Here is a 23,607-nt window from a genome sequence, read left to right as displayed (position 1 = left end):
TTTAGGGTGGAAGAAGCTAAATTATGCCAAATTTTGACATTCGTTGGAAAGTCTAAGGATGAGGTGCCATATATTGAAAACTGGGAACTTTCTAGCTTAACCTAACTTTACCCAACCTAACTGAAAGGCGAGTCCTGTCCCCCCTTTAAAGACACTAATCCAGCTTAACCAGTGCATCTTTCTCCAGTGGATGTCCCCATTAAGAACACTAACTTAACTTAACCAGGGGGCTTTTGTATGTAGATGAGAATTTCTCAGATGATGTTTTGGTGTATAGTCTCTACAACAACATCTCTTTATCTTTCATGGTCTGTCTCTTTGTGTGTGTGTGTGTGTGTGTGTGTGTGTGTGTGTGTGTGTGTGTGTGTGTACTTTTTAGAGATGACCTTCTAGTTGTTCTTCTCTTATGGTATTTTTCTTTTCTGTCTCTTTCTGTACAATATGTCCTTTATTTCCTCAGCATCCTGAATGGTATTCTTGGTAATATCTGTTTTATTTTCTCTCTACCTCTCCCTTCCACAGCACTCATCCAGGTGGAGGTAGAACCAGTGGGACGATGGTTCCACATATATGAGGCACGGCATCTGCGGGGCCACCTCACCTCCTCGGTTGGGGAAAGTGAAGAGGAGAGTGAGGAGGAGGAGGCTCAGGAGGTGGAGGTGGAGGATGACATACACTATCTTCGCTCTCTCAACCCAGCAGACTGGAAGGTGAGAACTCAGCCAGCATGGTCCAGTCATAGCAACATAAGAATGGAGAAGACTGCAAAAGATTGGCTGGCCTACACTGGATAACTCCTGTACTAACCATGAAAATCTGTTATCCTCCTCTTCCCCATGCAGTCAGCCTTCCTATTGCCATCTGGCCTCTATATGCATATGCCTAGTCATCTAACCTCATGATATCACTTATGGTGTAGGTGCTGACCACATGAATGCTAAGCCTGTTCTATTTGTCCACTACTCTGTGAACCAGTTCTTACTAAGCTCTTTTCAAAACCTAAACTTATCTAGCATATACTCGTATAGTTCTGTCTTGATTGTTCACTATGAGAGCATCACTTACCTCTGTCATTTATTTGATTAGTATCTTTCTTTTATATATTGATACATTTCTACAACATTGCCTTTCAGGACCAGGATCATTATGCAGTACTGGGACTCCGAAAGCACAGGTACAAGGCCTCTGATGATGACATCAAAAGAGCGTGTAAGTCCTGGTGGCATCTGGAGCTAGAGTGTATAGTGTACTGAGTACCAAGTTTTAGTGCACCTGCTGTTTGAAGGTATTTTTATAGTGCCAGTTTTCAGTTGCAGTGTCAGCCCTTTTAGTCTTGGTATTTTTATTTTATTTGTATATTTTCAATAACTACATTTTATTTGTGCCTTGCTATGGATGTATGTGGTTGGCTTTGCTATACCAAAGCTCCTGGGGTGTAGTATGGTGGTTTGAGACTATGACTATGGCCACACTGGCAATGGTTGTGAGCAAGCAGGTGAGTGTGATAAATGGTGAGAAAAGTGGGAGCATTGTACCAAATAAGTGTGGCCACACTGACAGTGAGTGGGCGTGGGCGAGCTGTGTCTTCCTGTGGCCCACAGCGAGGAGCATTGTCAGTTGACTTTTGTCAATCATCTGGCACAGGCAGTTTGTTGCCTGCTATTGACATTGCATGGCTAATTATTGAAGTTTTGCTCACACCAATCATTTGGGATACATTTGCTAAAGTAGAACCCAAAGGGAATGCCATCATGTTGTTTGTAGTAATTACTATTAATTATGAAACCATGCCCATAACTGTTAGCTTTAACAAGCTCTTGAATTGTAGCTAGGTGGTGCATACAGAAGAGCAGAGAGAATGTGTCTGAAGAATAGTTGGCGCCCCTATGGCTATGAGTGTGAATGATATTTGTAAGAGTGTGTGGTGGTTTGTCTGGGCCACCCCATGTGGGATTGGCAACCTGATATATAGATAGATAGATAGACATTATATTTTCTGATCATTGGTTTTATGCTAAGATATCTGTAAGTCTAATATAATAATTAGCATTCCCTTTGGTACGTGCTTAAAACAGGATGACCCAACACTTGGGTAAAGGAATGAGAGTGCAGCATTAGTGTGCACTTCCGTCCATTGTGTTACTCCTCACAGACCGCACGATGGTTCTGTGGCACCACCCAGACAAGCAGCGAGCAGCTGGGGAGGAGGTGAGGGATGACGATGACTACTTCACCTGCATCACCAAAGCCTATGAGATTCTCGGGGACCCCATCAAGCGACGCTCCTGGGACTCGGTGGACCCAGAGTTTGATGACGAGGTGCCGGCTGTCAGTGCACACAATAAGGCAAACTTCTTCCAGGTAAGCGCTGATCCCCACTAAGAAGAAAATTTATTCCACAAAGAATTCAAAGGTCTTTTAACTCCATGTCATACTGTAATGTCAAATATATGTGCACACAAGGCAAGCGCTAACTCCTATTAGGAAGAAAAATGACTCAACACAGAATTGAAAGTTCAGTATTCATTGCTATTTGGTACATCTTTTCTTTACCACTAACCACTCTGGGACAATTCTTCACATTCTACAGCCATCTCCAAACATTATACTGGCTAGAAATTGCAAAAAATCTATTCCTTTTCACCGCTTTTTTCTTGCAGGTGGTTATAAAGATTGTATACATTACTTGTAGTGGTGTGGATGATTACATATCACTGAAGGGATTAACTCCATCTCATATTGTAATGTCAGGTCTATATATTAGATTATATAACTCTCTCTCTCTCTCTCTCTCTCTCTCTCTCTCTCTCTCTCTCTCTCTCTCTCTCTCTCTCTCTCTCTCTCTCTCTCTCTCTCTCTCTCTCTCTCTCTCTCTCCATCTTCTTCAGTCTCCACCACATCTTTGTAAGGCACAGTGTTGCATTGCAGATTTTCACAGGGGTGTTTGAGTGCAATGCTCGTTGGTCCACCCACAAGCACGTTCCTGGCTTGGGCAAACCTGATGACACCAAACAAAAGGTCAGTCCAGATTAGCAGATTAAGTAACTGGAGAGAGTGATTGGCCTGTACAGTCACATCAATCTCCCTTGTACTGTTTTAGAAGTGAGATTACTAGTAGCAGAAATGCAAGTAGATATTTGGTGACAGTTTACTTTTTATAGTTACCATCATCATATGCTATGTTGATGGAAAGATAGACCAGTAATTTTGAAAGTTTGTTTAAAATATCATACACTATAATTTTCCTCAGCATAGAGGGTCCAGTAACTTACACATAAAACATCATTTCAAGATTTCTTTATGAATAGTGTTTATTTTGTATTGTTAACCGACTTAATTTTCATCACTGTGCAGGTTGATCGCTTCTATGGATTCTGGTACGACTTTGATTCCTGGCGAGAGTTTTCATATCTGGATGAGGAGGAAAAGGAGAAGGGACAGGAGTGAGTCTTCACTATTTGTATGTCTGGTCTTTTTAGAGTTATGTGTATTCCACTCCAGCCTTGCTTTATCTTCCCAAAGGCAGCAAAAATGGTGAAATTTGTATCTTGAAACATTAACATTGAATAAAATTTTAATTGAATAAGGAAATAATGCCCAAACTTAAGCCTAGACTTGACATTGGAAAAAATAACAAGAAAATTTAATATGGCTAGACAGAATACCCAGACTTATGGCAAGGAAAACTGGCACCGACATTGTTCTGATTGCTTTAACTGGTCATTTTAGTTTCTTTGAATATTTTGTAACAGTGCAATGTGACTGCAATGTTGTGGTCGCCTTCCCTTCTTTAAATCAGTCAATCTTGCCAGCCGGGAGGAGCGTCGATGGATAGAGAAGCAGAACAAGGTAGAGCGAGCGAGGCGTCGGAAGGAGGAGATGGGTCGATTGCGCAGGCTAGTTGACAATGCATATGCCTGTGACCCAAGGATAGCCAAGTATGTTTCGTTACTTATTACTGATTTCGTGTATTTTCGTTGTATCCCAATAAAAGTTGAAATTTTGTGCATTATCCCAAGAGATATTTATCACAAGGAGTACTTTTTTCTGTTGTTACATAATACTTCAAATTTCATTTTGATGGAAAGGTTTATGATGATTTAGATTGCAAAGAAGCTGTTCTTGTTTTACTTCTGACTCCTTATGAGGGAAAAATTAATTGCTGCTTTTGCTGTCTACTTCTGTAGCTAAAGAATGGGTAAGTTTATAGAAAAAGAGGGAAAGAGATGAAGAATTATATATATATATATATATATATATATATATATATATATATATATATATATATATATATATATATATATATATATATATATATATATATATATATATATATATATAATTTTTTTAAGATTTAAAGAAGAAGACAAGGAAAGAAGACTGGCTCAGAAAAAGGCAAAAGCAGTGGCAATCAGGCAAAAACAAGAAGAGGAGGAGAGGGTGAGTGCACATTGTGATCTCCAGTATTAGCACCAGGCCAATCTCTAACTACTCTCGGACACATATATGCATTGATTTCTACAACAGACCAAGGCTTCACATTTTTCTCATTGATTTGTATTTTTCATGTCTTATGCTCGGAAATGCCATATATTTTGAAATACCATGCTATGTTGTCTTTTTTTTGAATGATATGTCTTGCTAATGTGTAAATTTGGTGTTTTCAGGTAAGGCAGGAAGCTGAGGAAGCAGAGAGAAAGAAAAGAGAAGCAGAGGAGGCAGAGTAAAGAGCAAAACAGGAGGTAGAAAAGAAGGAAAGAGAGGTGCTGAAGAAAGCATTCAAAAAAGAGAGGAAGGTGAGGAGGAGGGTAGAATCTGCTTGACATGTAAGAACTTACCACACACTTGTCTCTGTGATCGCTAACATAATCAAAAATTCTCCTGACAAATATATTGAATTTTCGTGGTGCACTTTCTTTCTAGTGTGTTCTAACTGACTGTCTTCAGCCTCTTTTTCATCACTGCAGTGTTGAGTCTCTTGCTACCTCCTACTGCTATTTTCATGCCAACTGCTCTTCTGATCTTGCTAACTGCATGCCTCACTGCACAAGTCTTTCTTCTTTCTTTCATCTCTATTCTGTCTACCTCTTTAATGCAAGAGTTAACCATTATTCTCAATCATTCATCCCTATCTCTGGTAAACTCTGGAACTCCCTGTCTGCTTCTGTATTTCCACCTTCCTATGACTTGAACTCTTTCAAGAGCGAGGTTTCAAGGCACTTACCCTGTTTGTTTGACTAACACTTGACTGTGTTCAGGAGCCAGCACCTCAGTGGGCCTCTTTCTTCTTTTTTTTTTTTTCAGTCTTTGTTGTCCTTGGCCAGTGATCCTCCAATATATATATAAAAAAAAAAATAATAATAATAATGATGATGATGATGATCATAATAATAATAATAATAATAATAATAATAATAATAATAATAATAATGATCCCTGGCTATGGCAAGCAAGCCCACTACATTATATCCTTTCCTCCTCCTGTTCCTTTCCTCTCCCCTTTCACTTTCATCTTGTCGCAGTCCTCCCTTCCTGTCACCTGCCCCTATAGTTCTCATGACTCATGCCTGGAGCCATCATTCTACCTGGCAAGTCTTTTTTTTTTTTATTTTTTTTTTTTTTTATCATTCATTTTAAGGCTACAGAATTTGCTAAAAAAAAAAAAAGAAAAACTAAAAAATGAAACTCTACCCACTTTCATCTTCTGTAACATTTGACATTAAAATATTCTCATTCATTATATACTTTCAGATTTATATTTTTTTCCTTTTTCTTTGATGTCATTTTTTAAATGATTTTGATACAGTTCCTGTTCATAAGGGGCTGAGAGGACTGCATTTGTATTAGAAAGATGGAAAGAGCATTAAATTTAGTGTTCAAATGTGTAAATTAATTTGGAAACTAAAAAAATATATATACAAATTATGATTGCCTGTATTTTGTTCACGTAAATAATTTTAAAAAGCAACGTGAAATAGAATAAAGCACACATTCTTTGTCATTGCATAGATGTGATGGTGACAGTGATAAAGAACATCTCTGTATCTGTCTATCTTTATTTGACACCTCTTGATAAATACTCCATGAGGACATAACTGCAACAGATTTCTCTATTTAGTCCTGCCCTTGTATTCCCTTCCTCTTTGCTCTGAACTTCACATACTCTCTCTTCACCCTTTCCTCACATATTTCAGTAACATTTTTTATGCAAGATCTTTGGTCAAGGGCAATAAAAAGGGGGGAAAGAAAGTCCACTGAGATGCTAGTCCCAAAAGAAAGATCATAAGGATTATCCAGAATTGTTGGATAAGTGTTTTGAAAAGTTGGAACCAGCCATTTTAAAGAGTTCAAGTTATAGGAAGGAGGATCTTCTGGAGCAGGCAGGGAGTTCCAGAGTTTACTAGAAAAAAAATAGCAGTAAAAAGATAGCAAGATATGCAACATTGCAGCAATAACAGAGAGGCTGAAAATCATTAGTATAGTATCCTCTATTCCCAGATGCTGCGGACTCTCTGTAAGGACAACAGTTACTTTGCATCAGAGGAGGGGGAGCGAGTGCAGACCATGACAGATGTGGAGCTGCTGTGTGAGGCACTGGAGCTGACCCGCCTGGAGGAACTCAACAAGGAACTAGCACAAGTGGCCCAGGACAAGATGCAAGGGTGGGAGGTACTCATGAAGGAGGTGAGGGAGGATCAACAGTAGTAGTAGTAGTTAATTGACAAAGGTGAGTGAGAGAGAGATCAACAGTAGTAGTAATAGCAGTAGTAATTTTTTGACACAGGAGGAGGTGAGTGTGGAGGGCCAACAGTAGTAGTAGTAGTAGTAGTAGCAGTAATTGTTGCTTATATAAAAAAAAAAAAAAAAAGCATAATTTTTGTCATTCTTAAATCAAAAAATTTCCTAAGCCTTGAACCCAAAAGCTGCTCCAACAGACATATGGGTATCTGCATCACTTTTGAAATGAACTATGTTAGGTCTATTTAAGTCATGTTACATTACCTTATCTGATTAGCTAAATCCAAAGTAGCATAAAGCAAGCTAATCTAAATTAGAACAATCCACCCCAAATGATCTGGATATTCTGTATGACCTGTTTTCCCTAGGATAGTCAAACCTTTCAGACTATTTCTCCACTGATAGTTATGATTAGTACAAGGAGTCCTTGGTGTATGACAGTCTTGACTTTTGTCCTTCATATGTTTCTTTTACAGGCACAATAGTTATGTGTTTATGTCCTAGACTATGACTTTACAGTACAACAGTATTAGTATTAGTGATTGACATACTGCAGGTAGCTTACTTATGCTGGTTCTGACCTATGCAGAAAATCAGTTTATAACATGGCATAGGAACAGAACTCTGTCATAACTTGAGGACCCCCTGTAACACTTCTTTGCCTTCTCTCTCTGTTGTAGGTGAGTGAGGTGCGCAACAGGATCAAAAAGGAAAGGGAGGAGGTGGCAGCAGCGGCAGCAAGGGGAGGGGGTGGAGGAGGAGGAGACGGTTCATCACTCAAACTCTGGAATCAAGATGACCTCCAGCTGCTCATCAAAGCCGTCAACCTCTTCCCTGCCGGCACAACAAAGAGGTGAGCTGCTTCATGTGTGTGTGTGTGTGTGTAAATTGCTTCTTTTTATATATTTTTTGATATCTTATTATTATTGGTGGTCCACAAGGCTGTCCCTTTCCACTGGGGCTGACAGGGCTAAGAGTGTGAATGACGTGTCATTCACCTACATTCGTCTGCTGGTCACCAAACCAGCTGTTCCCCATATGGAAAGAGGTCAGAGCTTGTAGTGATTGATCTTTGGGTAGGACTGAGACCATTCACACACCGCACACTGGGACAGTGAGGCCATAACCCTTCAGGTTACATCCTGTACTTACTTGCTGCTAGGTGAACAGGGGCTACACATGAAGAGATTCTCCCAGGACTTGAACCCATGCCTTCTCGGTTGTGAGCCGAGCATGCTGACACTAAGTGGTGTGCATGTGTGTGTGTGTGTGTGTGTGTGTGTGTGTGTGTGTGTGTGTGTGTGTGTGTGTGTCTGTGTGTGTGTGTGTGTGTGTGGTGCCTTGTCTGGGCCAGCTGATGTGAGATTGCTGGCCTAGTATATAAATAGATGGGTTTTTTAAGCTTTAATATTTTATTTGATTGATATATTGCCTTATTCTTGTGTTTCCATGTGTGTTTTAAAATGACTAATATCAAGGTTGTTATCTGATCCCTACTACTGTTCTCTACATACACACCATTTAGGTCTTCACGTGGTATAGGGAATATAACAAAGGTGACATTTATAAAATTCTCAGGATCATAATTAGGATAGAACAAGACACAATGGGTTCAAGCTTGAAAATAGTTAGAGAGGAAGAAATTGGTCCTCAGATGGAGTAGTAGATGAATGGAATGGACTCAGTAATCATGTTGTTAGTGCTGAGTCATTGGGGAGCATTAAAGGATTAGACAAATTTTTCTTCATTAACTTCTGCAACATTCGCGGTCTAAGATCTAATTTTCAATCTGTAGAACACCACCTCTCCTCTTCTAAACCTCATCTTCTTTTCCTCACTGAAACTCAGGTGTCTGAGGCAACTGACAGTAGCCCCTTTTCTGTTCCCTCCTACTTTCTCTATCCTCATTTTCGATCCAAAGCTGGATGCTGCGTTTATGTGCGCAATGACTTAACCTGCTCTCGTGCCCACGCTCTTGAATCTTCCGAGTTTTCCACCATCTGGCTACGACTACAGAGTCATTCTCATACTAAATTTATCTGTGCTGTATACCTCTCTCCTAACTCCTCTGACTATAAGAAATTCTTTGACTACTTAACTTCCAAAGTGGAGCACATTCTGACCCTCTTCCCTTTTGCAGAGATCTCCATTCTTGGAGACTTCAATGTTCACCACCAGCTTTGGCTTTCCTCTCCCTTCACTGACCATCCTGGTGAACTAGCCTACAACTTTGCTATCCTCCATGACCTAGAGCAATTGGTGCAACACCCTACTCGTATTCCTGACCGTCTTGGAGATACGCCCAACATTCTTGACCTCTTCCTGACCTCTAATCCTTCTGCTTATGCTGTCACCCTTTCTTCTCCGTTGGGCTCCTCCGATCACAATCTCATATCTTTATCTTGTCCTATCACTCCAATCCCTCCTCAGGATCCCCCTAAGCGAAGGTGCCTCTGGCGTTTTGCCTCTGCTAGTTGGGGGGACCTGAGGCGGTATTTTGCTGATTTTCCTTGGAATGACTACTGCTTCCGTGTCAGAGACCCGTCTTTGTGTGCTGAGCGCATAACAGAGGTGATAGTGTCTGGCATGGAGGCGTACATTCCTCACTCTTTTTCTCGTCCTAAACCTTCTAAACCTTGGTTTAACACAGCTTGTTCTCGTGCTATACATGATAGAGAGGTGGCCCACAAAAGGTACTTAAGCCTTCCTTCACCAGAATCTCATGCACTTTATATTTCTGCCCGGAACCATGCCAAGTCTGTTCTCCAACTAGCCAAAAACTCCTTCATTAACAGAAAATGTCAAAACCTTTCAAGATCTAACTCCCCTCGTGATTTCTGGCATCTAGCCAAAAATATCTCCAATAACTTTGCTTCTTCTTCTTTCCCTCCTCTACTTCAACCAGATGGCACCACTGCTATCACATCTATTTCTAAAGCTGAACTCTTTGCTCAAACCTTTGCTAAAAACTCTACCTTGGACGATTCTGGGCTTGTTCCTCCCTCTCCTCCACCCTCTGACTACTTCATGCCTCGTATTAAAATTCTTCGTAATGATGTTTTCCATGCCCTCGCTGGCCTAAACCCTCAGAAGGCTTATGGACCTGATGGGGTCCCTCCTATTGTTCTCCGAAACTGTGCCTCCGTGCTTGCACCTTGCCTAGTCAAACTCTTTCAGCTCTGTCTGTCAACATCTACCTTTCCTTCTTGCTGGAAGTTTGCCTACATTCAACCTGTTCCTAAAAAGGGTGACCGCTCTAATCCCTCAAACTACCGTCCTATTGCTTTAATTTCCTGCTTATCTAAAGTTTTTGAATCTATCCTCAACAGGAAGATTCTTAAACATCTATCACTTCACAACCTTCTATCTGATCGCCAGTATGGGTTCCGTCAAGGCCGCTCGACTGGTGATCTTCTGGCTTTCCTTACTGAGTCTTGGTCATCCTCTTTTAGAGACTTTGGTGAAACTTTTGCTGTTGCCTTGGACATATCAAAAGCCTTTGATAGAGTCTGGCACAAAGCTTTGATTTCCAAACTACCCTCCTACGGTTTCTATCCTTCTCTCTGTAACTTCATCTCAAGTTTCCTTTCTGACCGTTCTATTGCTGCTGTGGTAGATGGTCACTGTTCTTCTCCTAAATCTATTAACAGTGGTGTTCCTCAGGGTTCTGTCCTGTCACCCACTCTCTTCTTATTATTCATTAATGATCTTCTAAAACAAACTTCTTGTCCTATCCACTCCTATGCTGATGATACCACCCTGCACTTTTCCACGTCTTTTCATAGACGTCCAACCCTTCAGGAGGTAAACATATCACGCAGGGAAGCCACAGAACGCCTGACTTCTGATCTTTCTAAAATTTCTGATTGGGGCAGAGCAAACTTGGTATTGTTCAATGCCTCAAAAACTCAATTCCTCCATCTATCAACTCGACACAATCTTCCAGACAACTATCCCCTCTTCTTCAATGACACTCAACTATCCCCCTCTTCTACACTGAACATCCTCGGTCTGTCCTTTACTTATAATCTGAACTGGAAACTTCACATCTCATCTCTAGCTAAAACAGCTTCCATGAAGTTAGGTGTTCTGAGACGTCTCCGCCAGTTTTTCTCACCCCCGCAGCTGCTAACTCTGTACAAGGGCCTTATCCGTCCATGTATGGAGTATGCTTCACATGTCTGGGGGGGTTCCACTCATACTGCTGTTCTAGACAGGGTGGAATCAAAAGCTTTTCGTCTCATCAACTCCTCTCCTCTAACTGACTGTCTTCAGCCTCTCTCTCACCGCCGCAATGTTGCATCTCTAGCTGTCTTCTACCGCTATTTTCATGCTAACTGCTCTTCTGATCTTGCTAACTGCATGCCTCCCCTCCTTCCGCGGCCTCGCTGCACAAGACTTTCTTCTTTCTCTCACTCCTATTCTGTCCACCTCTCTAACGCAAGAGTTAACCAGTATTCTCAATCATTCATCCCTTTCTCTGGTAAACTCTGGAACTCCTTGCCTGCTTCTGTATTTCCACCTTCCTATGACTTGAATTCCTTCAAGAGGGAGGTTTCAAGACACTTATCCACCAATTTTTGACCACTGCTTTGACCCTTTTAGGGACTGGCATTTCAGTGGGCATTTTTTTTATTAGATTTTTGTTGCCCTTGGCCAGTATCCTTCCTACATAAAAAAAAAAAAAAAAAAAAAAAAAAAAAAAAAAAAAGGGTTTGGCTCCTCACTTTTTTCCCACTGCAGCAGCCTGAGCCGCCTTCTTTGCCTTCACCATCTCAACAAGCTCCTGAAATGCCATCATGTGAGAATAAGACTTAAAAGTTACAATAACATCAGTGTCTACTGTGCACTATATAAAACCTTCACTACATACATACACACACACACACACATATATAAAACCTTCACTACACACACACACACACACACACACACACACACACACACATAGCACTTACATCTCCATGCATTTATGGAGGGACCACAAAGTACACCTCTAAGTACTCTAAGTACCTCTAAGTACAGCAATGCATAAAAACATAACCTAACATTAAGGGAGCTGCAAGAAGCCATCCTTGTATGAAACATATCTACCTATATTTTTTTTTTTTTATGTAGGAAGGATACTGGCCAAGGGCAACAAAAATCTAATAAAAAAAATGCCCACTGAAATGCCAGTCCCTAAAAGGGTCAAAGCAGTGGTCAAAAATTGGTGGATAAGTGTCTTGAAACCTCCCTCTTGAAGGAATTCAAGTCATAGGAAGGTGGAAATACAGAAGCAGGCAAGGAGTTCCAGAGTTTACCAGAGAAAGGGATGAATGATTGAGAATACTGGTTAACTCTTGCGTTAGAGAGGTGGACAGAATAGGAGTGAGAGAAAGAAGAAAGTCTTGTGCAGCGAGGCCGCGGAAGGAGGGGAGGCATGCAGTTAGCAAGATCAGAAGAGCAGTTAGCATGAAAATAGCGGTAGAAGACAGCTAGAGATGCAACATTGCGGCGGTGAGAGAGAGGCTGAAGACAGTCAGTTAGAGGAGAGGAGTTGATGAGACGAAAAGCTTTTGATTCCACCCTGTCTAGAACAGCAGTATGAGTGGAACCCCCCCAGACATGTGAAGCATACTCCATACATGGACGGATAAGGCCCTTGTACAGAGTTAGCAGCTGCGGGGGTGAGAAAAACTGGCGGAGACGTCTCAGAACACCTAACTTCATGGAAGCTGTTTTAGCTAGAGATGAGATGTGAAGTTTCCAGTTCAGATTATAAGTAAAGGACAGACCGAGGATGTTCAGTGTAGAAGAGGGGGATAGTTGAGTGTCATTGAAGAAGAGGGGATAGTTGTCTGGAAGATTGTGTCGAGTTGATAGATGGAGGAATTGAGTTTTTGAGGCATTGAACAATACCAAGTTTGCTCTGCCCCAATCAGAAATTTTAGAAAGATCAGAAGTCAGGCGTTCTGTGGCTTCCCTGCGTGATATGTTTACCTCCTGAAGGGTTGGACGTCTATGAAAAGACGTGGAAAAGTGCAGGGTGGTATCATCAGCATAGGAGTGGATAGGACAAGAAGTTTGTTTTAGAAGATCATTAATGAATAATAAGAAGAGAGTGGGTGACAGGACAGAACCCTGAGGAACACCACTGTTAATAGATTTAGGAGAAGAACAGTGACCATCTACCACAGCAGCAATAGAACGGTCAGAAAGGAAACTTGAGATGAAGTTACAGAGAGAAGGATAGAAACCGTAGGAGGGTAGTTTGGAAATCAAAGCTTTGTGCCAGACTCTATCAAAGGCTTTTGATATGTCCAAGGCAACAGCAAAAGTTTCACCAAAGTCTCTAAAAGAGGATGACCAAGACTCAGTAAGGAAAGCCAGAAGATCACCAGTCGAGCGGCCTTGACGGAACCCCTGCTGTCTTCTTTCCTTTGTGAGTTCAGATGTAGCAAATTCTTGTAGCTGTTGTGTGAAGCAATATTGCTATCTGAAAATCTATCTCTTGTTCTATTTCTAAGCATTATGTCTCAGCAGTGCCACTTTTGGACTACCTGAATTGGAGGGGCAGCTACATACGAGTATATTGATGGGGACACAAAAGTGTAGCTAGGGATCTGTTTCTTTCCCCTCCACTTCTCCCTTTCTCTCCTTTATAACCTCATCCCCCAACTCTTCCATCTCTTCCATCACACTTCACTTCCACTGCTTCCAATAAGTTGTCATGCAAAAAGCAAAATTAACACTTGGAAAAGTATTTTTAAGTGCTATGGGAAAACTGCTAATATTGAAAATTAATGTTGATAAGTGCAGAATTCTATACATTGCAGAAAGCAGATGCAAAACAGCATGTGCTTTTCCTTATCATCATAGTGTAGCTCTGGAGGACAGAAGGGCAATCTCCATTAATATGGCAGTAGCCACAAGGAAGCCACTTCCTGAAGAATGAATGGATCTGTGGCAGTTGTATAAAAAATTACAAGACGTGTGAAAAAGTGTGCGGTGATTGTGACTATAATAAGAAGTAATATGCAATGATGACCATGTGATTGCATACAAATGTGTACCTTCTTAATTTTCTAAAGGAAAACTACAGTCTTAAGTTTGATTTTAAAGTAACACTAAATTTACAAGGTGGGTAAGAGTAAAGATGCCACATGAAGAGCTGCAGGTAAATGCTGTGATTAGTGTAGATCCTAATGAAGAGTTACCATAGAAAATACACAAACATCATTGAGACAATAGTTGTGACTTAACATGCTTATACACATTCACAGGTCCTTGATACACATGATTCAAGCCTGACACTTGAGGAATATTACTTTGTAAGTAATGGAGGTGCAGCTCAGAGGTGTTTCAGAATATAGCTCTCAGTGGCTGATGCATGGAATAAGTTCATGATGTGCGATTCAGTACCTCAAATAAGTGACTCAGTCTGTGATATAAGTAATAATGCAAGCTGTTGAATCATGGATGTGCGCCTCAGAATGTGTGACCTCGTAGCTTTGCCCGGACCAGCATAGTCAACCCTAACCTAGGCCAACACAGCCAGTAATAGCTTTGTGAAACACCAAAATATAGATAATCATTATTATCATCTGCAGCCACCATGCTCACCCACCACCTACACAAAATTTAATGTCTTCCACTGGTATATATATATATATATATATATATATATATATATATATATATATATATATATATATATATATATATATATATATATATATATATATATATATATATATATATATATATATATATATGGTCATGTGTGTGTGTGTGTGTGTGTGTGTGTGTGTGTGTGTGTGTGTGTGTGTGTGTGTGTGTGTGCTATAATTTTTGTTCATTGTTCGCATCTCGCTATGCACTCTACCTTCCATCATATCTTCAGTTTTAAGCCTTTCGTAACAACATCATAAATTTGTGGATTGACTTTTATTTATTTATTTATTTATTTATTTTGTAGATCAAACCTGCTGTTGGGGTGTTCCTTTTTCACGTGATCGCATATCAGGGTCTTCTTTGAAGTATAAAGCACCACGTTATCTGCGACCTTTGATTTGTGACAGATATCATATGGTCATTATTGATAAAAGGAAGCAGATGGTAATAGTGAACTGCATTACATAACCACGCATCTGTCGCTTTGATAAACCAAAATGCAGTATTTCTGCTACTACTACTACTACTACTACTACTACTACTAGTAGTAGTAGTAGTAGTAGTAGTGGTAATAGCTGTAGTAGTACAAATACTATTTCGTATGACACAGAGACATGAGAAATAATAATAATAATAATAATAATAATAATAATAATAATAATAACAGTAAAATTATACGAACTTAACACTGTTAGGCTCGTAGTGCGGAAGGTTGGCGGGCAGTAGCGGCCAATCAGACAGACGGATGTGTAGGGGAACTAAAACTACAGATAGCGACCTGATATCTACCCCGCCAGCCTTCATGATTGCGCTGAGGTACCCCGCCACCCAGATAAACCTCATTTGGCCCCAAGCCCACTGCACACACACGGTAATTCTTGTAGTGGTGTAATTGTAATGGGCGATTGTTGTTTATTTACTAAGTCGGTGGTAGTGTGTAGGATTGAGATCGTGGTGTGATGGTGGGTTATAGTGGGGGTGGTGTGGGGTATTGACACTATAACGCAACACTGCACACACAAACAGACGGTAAATTTTCTAGTGATGTAGTAGTAATGGACTGGTGTAGGTTATGCATATTGAGAAATGGGTGGTGGTTGGTAGGATTGAGGTCATTACTATTGGAATGGGGCTGGTGGTTGTGGAGAGTACTGTGGGATACGTACACTTTATATTAAGCAACACAACACACGTTACCTCATTTCCACACACAACTCGCCCCCGTGGACAGTTATGGTTTGTCATTTGCCAGTCATCCTCTATTTATACTTGTACACGTCAAGACGAGCCCTGCGGCAGACAAAACAGACTTAGTACTGAGTGATGACAAGCTCTCAGGTGCTGGTTTGTTTATCTCCCTCAGTGCGGTGATGTGACTGATTTTGTGGCGTCAGCTGATAGTCTGAGGTGGCAAGGTGGCATCTGTCAACAGCAGTCGGGTGTCTCCTGCAACAGTGAAAGCATTTGTAAACAAAGTCAAGTGCCACGTGAGAGCCTTGACTTTCTTGTCTGTATAGCTGTGTAAATAGGGTGAAGCGGTTCTTGGCTTGTGTTGTCTTTAGTATAGAAATGCTTAAACTTTTAGAGACGATGGCTTGCTGCTGTTGACAGTTGCCACTTCACAGACTGAGAATGATGCCTTCATACTGTAAAAATCTTAAACATTGCAACAACACAATAGGTATAGAAATTAATTGCAGTACTGTATAGTAGGTTAAAAATTGCACATGTATGGGAATGAACATGTGGCAATGGAAGTTGTGGCTGTCTTGAGCTGTTTTATCCAGTACACTCATCATAGGGCCTGGGTGAGCCACAGGTTGTGATGTATGGCAATACACTTCTCATCAGTGATCAAGCTTTTGGAATCACCTTATAGAAGTATTACAGCATCCTTCTCATTATTATGAGATTTTCATCTTTCTGCTTTGAAACCAGCTTGCAGTGACCTGACATTTCTGGTCAGTCAATCTTTGCTTTAGCAAGAGTGACTACAATGTTTCATTGAGTGAAGAGTCACGTACCGTGACCTTTGAGCTGCTGTAGGTTCAACTCGCTAGTATTGGTTAGAGGCAGTTATGATGTAGGGGCATAAATGTAATGCTTGTGCAGTGCCTCCTTTTGTAACGTGTCATGCCATTCTTGATGTGATCAGTGCAGGATGATAAGACCCGGGTCACATTGACTCCATGTATTAATTGAATCGATCAGATCCTGAGAACGTGAGAGAATGTGAACCAATTCTCATGAGGGTAGAAAGTAAACTGGTAATGTACAGCTCAGCCTTACAGAAACAACATTGCAGATTTATGTCAGTGCACAGATTTACTTATCCTTTAACTGACCATGCAGATGAATTTGTCTGCCCATGAAGCTTATTAAGTAGGAAAAATCTAGTTTTTGCCATGTCTACTTAGATGAATTTGTTGCCTATCATTCTCTCTCTCTCTCTCTCTCTCTCTCTCTCTCTCTCTCTCTCTCTCTCTCTCTCTCTCTCTCTCTCTCTCTCTCTCTCTCTCTCTCTCTCTCTCTCTCTCTCTCTCTCTCTCTCTCTCTCTCTCTCTCTCTCTCTCTCGTTTTAGGTATTGGGACCATAGCGTCTGTCAGGAGCCAATATATTTTTTGGGATTCTTTTTAATAAGCATTCTTTTCCTCTTTAAAGAACATCTTACAGTTTCATTATCAGATTACTGAGTATAGTGTTTATCACTGAGCTCATGAAATATCTTATCAACTATTTTGCCTGTGATAAGGATTAAGATGATGTGACACTGCTCTACTTGAGATGATATCCTCTCTGTGATATCTATGATGACTCCAACATACATCTTTGATTTTTTTATATTTTTTATGTGATGAGACTGGTTTTGCTGCATCACCATTGATGCATCTGATAGTTTAAGTGTATCTGCAGATCTTGACAGTTGCTTTTGTGGGATTCTAAGAACTGACTTGCTTGAACAAAAAACTGCCTTGATGCTGGTGACTTATTTGATGATGTGTTGAGCTTTATTTATCACAAGGTACTTGAGGCATTCTCAGTCTGGATATCTGCAGTTTAACGTACATAAGAAATTTACAGCATACATACTTCATTGTTAACTGAATAGTATTGTCTTGTGATCTGGTGCCTGTGTATTTGTTTTTCATATGCTTCCTGTGGGAGTTGTTTCAACACCTCAATAGATTGCTTGCACAAGTTAGTACTTAGACAGAAGGATTGACAGCACACCCATGCTTATGTTCCCTTTTCAGATGTTGCCCTTTAGGTAGTGAGGAGAGACAGGTACCAGCAGGAGCAGTAGTGGTAACAACAGCAGGATGGGGAGCTTCAGCAAGATCCTGCCATACTCCTGCTATGAGCTCGGCCACTGCTGGAAACACTCGTGCTCCTCAGCCTCCTTTGAAATCTGTATCATTGGGTTCATTGAAAGCATCAAAATCTATGGTGTGGTGTACTTGGTATGTGACCTTTTTTTTTTTTTTTTATGTTAGAGGGATACTATCCTCATTGTGTCTAGTAAACTGTTCTGGCAACTGCACTGGCTTCCTAAGCTTGATGGAAGTTTAGAATATAATTTAAAAAGGTAACACTTGGCAGTAAAGGGGTGATTGCGATAAAATATTGCATTGCATCTACTGTAATTTTATTTTGGCTCATTAGAATTATCTAGTTACTGAAAATGTGTGTGATGGTGTCATTAGGTGACAAAATGTTAAAGATTACTGTTACTATATTGGTAAAAAGAGGTGAAAATGGATTATAGCTATGCATAGAACTTTTCATATCAATTACCTTATGCCATGATAGATCTGGTGTAAGTAGAGTGTGAGGTGAAGGGGAATATGATTTTGCTTTCTGGCTTCAAAGGTGGAAGGAAGACTTTGATCAGGAGTTAATAATTTTACTTGCTTGCTTTCTTTATTTCTCCTTTTCTTTCCTTTTTCTTTTGAATTGGGAATGACACTTTGTATTTTGAGGTTTATCTTTGTAATATTAATGACTTGCATTTGTTTGCCTGCAGCTAACCGGTCTTGTGAATGCTCGGAAAATAAGTATGAAGTATGGAAAAAAAGCTCTTGAAGAACTACTTAACATCAGTTTGTTTCCTGACAGTCAATGCTTTTGGGTACATTGGCTCCTACTGTGTTGTCAGGTGAGCATGCCAGATGTGGCCTTTCCCATGCACATGTTGGGGCAGTTTGGAAGTAGTAAGTGTAATATACATGCTATTATACTGAGTGTGTCATGCTTGCTTTTACTCTGGGAAATTTATATGAAACCATGGAGTTGCATAACAAAGTAATCTTTTTCTGTTTATTTACTTATTTGTTTATTTATTTTTTATGTTTTTGTGCATGGATAGTCAATTAATTAAGATATAGTATAGTTTATGTGAATGAATACACATTTAAGTAGTCAGTGGTCATAGTGTGTTGTGATCAGCTCCCACAATTCTTGTTACTACACAAACCAAGTATAGTGCATGAGTTCTTGTTGGTTAGTTTGGAGAGAGGAGGTGACCATAGGATATTGATGAAGGACAGCCATTGAAGCACTTCATCATTAGCATATAAAATGACAAAAAAATTAGTATTTTCCAGTTGGAACAAGATAAAATACTGTAAAATTAGTATTTTCCTGTTGGAACAAGATAAAATACTGTAAAATAGAAAATACTGTATTTGACAGTTTATAAGACATATGGGGTTATAAGATGCATCTCAGTTTGGGCAGGCATTGAAAAAAAAAAAAGATAAATAAATGGGTTTAAGCTCTGTATATGAAGTGAAGGATTTAACCTGACATTTGATGCCCTCTCATATGTATTCAGATCCTTCATATGTATTCAGATCTCTCTCTCTCCAGGAGAGAGAGAGATGCTGATTGTTAAAGGCAGTGTGTGAAGCCTGCCCACTATCTTTGTATATACAGGTTAGGGTGTGTGTGTGTGTGTGTGTGTGTGTGTGTGTGTGTGTGTGTGTGTGTGTGTGTGTGTGTGTGTGAGTGTTTGTTTGTTTTGTATCCTCCACACTGCTGGTCTTAATCTAGCTTGCCAAACTAAATGAAGTCATCCACAGCCACAGCCTTATTCTTCCTTTCATTTGTATCTACACAGTCCTATGAGCAGCTCCTCCTCCTCCTCCTCCTCCTCCTCCTCCTCCTCCTCCTCCTCCTCCTCCTCCTCCTCCTCCTCCTCCTCCTCCTCCTCCTCCTCCTCCTCCTCCTTGTCTTCCTTCTATTATTCCTGTTTCCTTGTATGTCTTATTCCTCCTCCTCCTCCTCCTCCTCCTCCTCTTAATGTTTTCTCTTTCACTGCTGTTCATGAAAGTGTTGAAGAAATATTATTTATATCTGGCAGTGATCAGACCTCATGTACAGGTGTGGTCCCTTACTACAGACACAGCCTAAGGTAACCTAACCCAATCATTTCAGAAGGTGGAATTTGAGTCGGCCAAGCTTCAGAAATGCAGGAAGGATTAGCGGTGATGACTGCAGGCTGCCATCGACCCGCAGGTAATTACTGTCTATTTGTCTGGTCAACTGTCTATATTTATATTATTCCTGCTGGTCTGGTCTATTTATATTATTCCTCCTGCTGAATCCACTATTTTTCTCCACTAATGTATTATTCCACTATGTCAGCCAATGTTAAATACAGTTACTTTGCATCTTTAAACTTCAGTCTTCCCTTTATGTGTGACAATAACAGTTTCAATCTTGGATATGATATGTCACTCAGTCATTCAGTCAGTCAGTCACTCAGTCACACAGTTATTCATCAATGAGTGAGTCCTACCTTCACTGTATACCCAGTGTGTATACAGTGACAGATTTCACTCACTCACTCACCCCTCCCACCTGCTTCCCACCCCCAGGTCATCACAGGAATCAAATGCAGCATCAGTATGGCTCACCAAACACTTCCCCTCACACTGGTGGTGTTGACCTGCCTTGTGAACACCTGCCCTCCTGTGTTCCTGCCCTTAATAGCCCTCCAGGTGACATCAGGTAAGTCAGACACCTATCTTTCACTTAATAGCTCTCTCAACCCCTAGTGGAAAGGCTACTACTACTACTACTACTACTACTACTACTACTACTACTACTACTACAGCTGGCCACACACATTTAAAGTCATTTTTTTAATTTTTACAAAGTTTAGACATAGACAGATAGAAGAATTTGTTTGTTGAATGCCTAATTGCCTCATTTCTGGTATTTTAATGATTTTTTAATTGTTAGGCAAGGCGCACATTGAGACGCAGGGCAGCACAGAGCAGGGCAGACACAGGGCAGGGCAGGGCAGGGCAGCACAGCGCAGCACAGGCGTGGTGCGCACATTGAGAAGCAGGCTGTCGTCCTGTGCGGTAGTGTTGATCATGGCTGTTGCCAAAAATTACTTTGGAAACCTTAGTTCCGATTCCGACTCAGAAAACGAGTTGGAGAAAGTAATGTTATTATATGACATTTGTAGAGCAAAGAGGTCAGTGTGGAGGAGTGAATACTTGGAGAAGAGGAAAACACATGGAGAATTTGCCCATAACTCGTTCTTATAAGTTCCTCTCATATAATCAGGATGACTAGTGTCATACAGCACTCTTTGATGGCGAACAGCCTCTATGAGTTGCTCTGTGGACGACATTGTGAGTACTAAAGAGCAAGTTGCTATCAAGCTGCGCCGCACGTGGCACAGGAAACTGCGTTCGAACGACTGCGTCGCGCTGGCCGGCACAGGTCTGCATCTGTGCTGTGCTGTCCTGCGTGTCAATATGTGTGCTTAGGTTTAAACCGGTGAGATGCAGTTTTCTGCCCTGCTCTGTGCTGTGTCGCCTGTGTTGCCTGCGTCTCAATGTGCGCCCGGCCTTAGGGTGTTCAAGGGTTTTTTTCATAATATTAGTGATAGTTTTGCAGGCTCTGCTTATTTATCTGTCTGTTATTTTATCTATTAATCTCTCAGTTTACCCATTTATCTAAGTATCTGCTGGACCTAACCTAACTAGGCCTATCTCTGCTTGTCTCAATGTCTATCTGTTTACCTAATCTAACCATCTATCTCTCAGTCTATTTAACTTTGTTTAACCATTTATCTATCTCTCTATCTCAATCTATGTAACTAAGTACCTACCTAATCTAACCATCTCTATCTCTCTCTCTCAGAATGTGGATGAGGGGACAAGAGAGCCAGTGTTCCAAGTACCACCACCATCACCACTGCCACCACCACCACCACCACCATCAGGAGCACAGATTCACTGAAGTCTCTACCAAGATTTCTTTGAGTTTTTTGATAAATTTAACTTCCAGGAGAGAGAGAGATGCTGATTGTTAAAGGCAGTGTGTGAAGCCTGCCCACTGTCTTTGTATATACAGGTTAGGGTGTGTGTGTGTGTGTGTGTGTGTGTGTGTGTGTGTGTGTGTGTGTGTGTGTGTGTGTGTGTGTGTGTGTGTGAGTGTTTGTTTGTTTTGTATCCTCCACACTGCTGGTCTTAATCTAGCTTGCCAAACTAAATGAAGTCATCCACAGCCACAGCCTTATTCTTCCTTTCATTTGTATCTACACAGTCCTATGAGCAGCTCCTCCTCCTCCTCCTCCTCCTCCTCCTCCTCCTCCTCCTCCTCCTCCTCCTCCTCCTCTTAATGTTTTCTCTTTCACTGCTGTTCATGAAAGTGTTGAAGAAATATTAGTTATATCTGGCAGTGATCAGACCTCATGTACAGATGTGGTCCCTTACTACAGACACAGCCTAAGGTAACCTAACCCAATCATTTCAGAAGGTGGAATTTGAGTCTCTCTCTCTCTCTCTCTCTCTCTCTCTCTCTCTCTCTCTCTCTCTCTCTCTCTCTCTCTCTCTCTCTCTCTCTCTCTCTCTCTCTCTCTCTCTCTCTCTCTCTCTCTCTCTCTCTCTCTCTCTCTCTCTCTCTCTCTCTCTCTCTCTCTCTCTCTCTCTCTCTCTCTCTCTCTGTTTGGAATTATACTGTATATTAAGAAATATCATTAAAGAGTGTGTGTGTGTGTGTGTGTGTGTAAAAAGTGTTTGCATTATTGTGCATTTGATATTATAGCCCCAGGTTCTTAAAGTTTTCTGGTTTCATGATTTATAAAGATTGCTATTTTTAATAAAGTTATTGAAATTGTTATTGAGTGTTTGTATTGAACTCTTTAGCTTTGTAATAGTGTGCGTCTCATCATGCATTCATTAATGATGTAGAGTGGAAATGTCCACTCCTATCATGCATAATATCAATGCATTATTGGTTTATGTTGTTATTTGTGTATAAATTGTAAAGTTATGCCAGTCTATTTTAGTACAAACTAAATATCGGCTGGAAGAGAGGACAGGTAATGGCACACTAAAACACAGGAAGGGACAATGATATAACCATCCAATTTAACAATACACAGAGGAAGAAGAATGAGAAAGCAATAAAAATGGATTATTTAATGGATGATTAATAGACCCTCATTTGTAATCTTATTTCAGGCAAGAATATTAAAAGAGACAGCTGGCTTGCCCTTTGTACTTGTTCATACGTGACAGAATGAGAGATCTAGGGGTGGGGGTGACACCTGGAAATGGGTATGATTCACGAAGGGATTGATTTATTGCTTGACTGGCTGATTAAGAAAAGAAGGCGTGGTAGTGGAGGGTGGGGGAAAGGCGCCCCAACTTTCCAGTCGTATATGGAGTCGAAGGGAGTTCTACAGGATTATTCATGTATTTGTTGCTTTTAGCTGTGAATTATCTGGTGGTGTAATTGTTATGACCCCGTAAGTTGATTTACTATTCATTTTGTCTTTCTGAACGCAAAATAACATGTTACTTGTACTTCTGCCTGTTGTACACTTTCCTAAACGCAATTTAGGTCTTATTAATGTGGCATTTAAGCAGATTCACTCAGGGAATGAGAAGTAAATGATAGCTATCAAGCAGTAGATTAACTCTCTCTCTCTCTCTCTCTCTCTCTCTCTCTCTCTCTCTCTCTCTCTCTTAATACGATATCTAATATAAAGAAGCAATAATATTTAAGCAAGTACACACAGTAATCTTATAGTAATTTAATGAAAACAATACCAGCAAAGAAAAATATGAGAAAATGCATAATTTACTACGAAATCCAAAATGCGAAAAAAAACCTTGCCAAATTGAACCGTCCCACGAAGGTTATGGATGGAGTTTTGATGCAATGAGCCTCAGTTATACTTAAAA

General features: G+C 40.5%; 1 protein-coding gene and 1 pseudogene across 5 annotated transcripts; both read left to right on the top strand.

Annotated features, from left to right (window-relative positions):
- The window catches only part of LOC135098137 (dnaJ homolog subfamily C member 2-like), an 8,623-nt pseudogene extending 1,013 nt beyond the window's left edge, over positions 1–7,610 (top strand).
- Positions 7,611–15,130: 7,520 nt separating this feature from the next.
- LOC135098123 (transmembrane protein 135-like) lies at positions 15,131–22,537 on the top strand. Of its 5 annotated transcripts, XR_010266591.1 has the most exons (7): positions 15,132–15,265; positions 15,758–15,881; positions 17,664–17,856; positions 18,420–18,551; positions 19,832–19,912; positions 20,275–20,407; positions 21,557–22,537. XR_010266591.1 is itself a non-coding variant. In XM_064000328.1 (4 exons), exons 1-4 carry the CDS (start codon positions 15,197–15,199, stop codon positions 21,565–21,567), a joined length of 345 nt encoding a protein of 114 aa, XP_063856398.1. In that variant the 5' UTR covers positions 15,149–15,196; the 3' UTR covers positions 21,568–22,537. The 5 variants fall into 5 exon arrangements, 2 of the variants coding, with proteins under 2 accessions (XP_063856398.1, XP_063856397.1); XR_010266592.1 differs by lacking the exon at positions 19,832–19,912 and having other exon boundaries at positions 15,131–15,265; XR_010266593.1 differs by lacking the exons at positions 15,132–15,265; positions 18,420–18,551 and having other exon boundaries at positions 15,867–15,881.
- Positions 22,538–23,607: the final 1,070 nt, after the last annotated feature.

This window comes from Scylla paramamosain, unplaced genomic scaffold (assembly GCF_035594125.1).
Source record: "Scylla paramamosain isolate STU-SP2022 unplaced genomic scaffold, ASM3559412v1 Contig46, whole genome shotgun sequence".
Classification (NCBI taxonomy): Eukaryota; Metazoa; Arthropoda; class Malacostraca; order Decapoda; family Portunidae; genus Scylla; species Scylla paramamosain.
This window is presented reverse-complemented; position numbering and strand designations above follow the sequence as displayed.

Excerpts from the sequence above, each read along its gene's own strand:
- LOC135098123 (XM_064000327.1), top strand. The coding sequence starts at position 17,716 with ATGGGGAGCTTCAGCAAGATCCTGCCATACTCCTGCTATGAGCTCGGC. Across the intron at positions 17,857-18,419 it reads TCTATGGTGTGGTGTACTTG|CTAACCGGTCTTGTGAATGC; the intron begins GTATGTGACCTT and ends GTTTGCCTGCAG. Across the intron at positions 18,552-20,274 it reads GGCTCCTACTGTGTTGTCAG|GTCATCACAGGAATCAAATG; the intron begins GTGAGCATGCCA and ends TCCCACCCCCAG.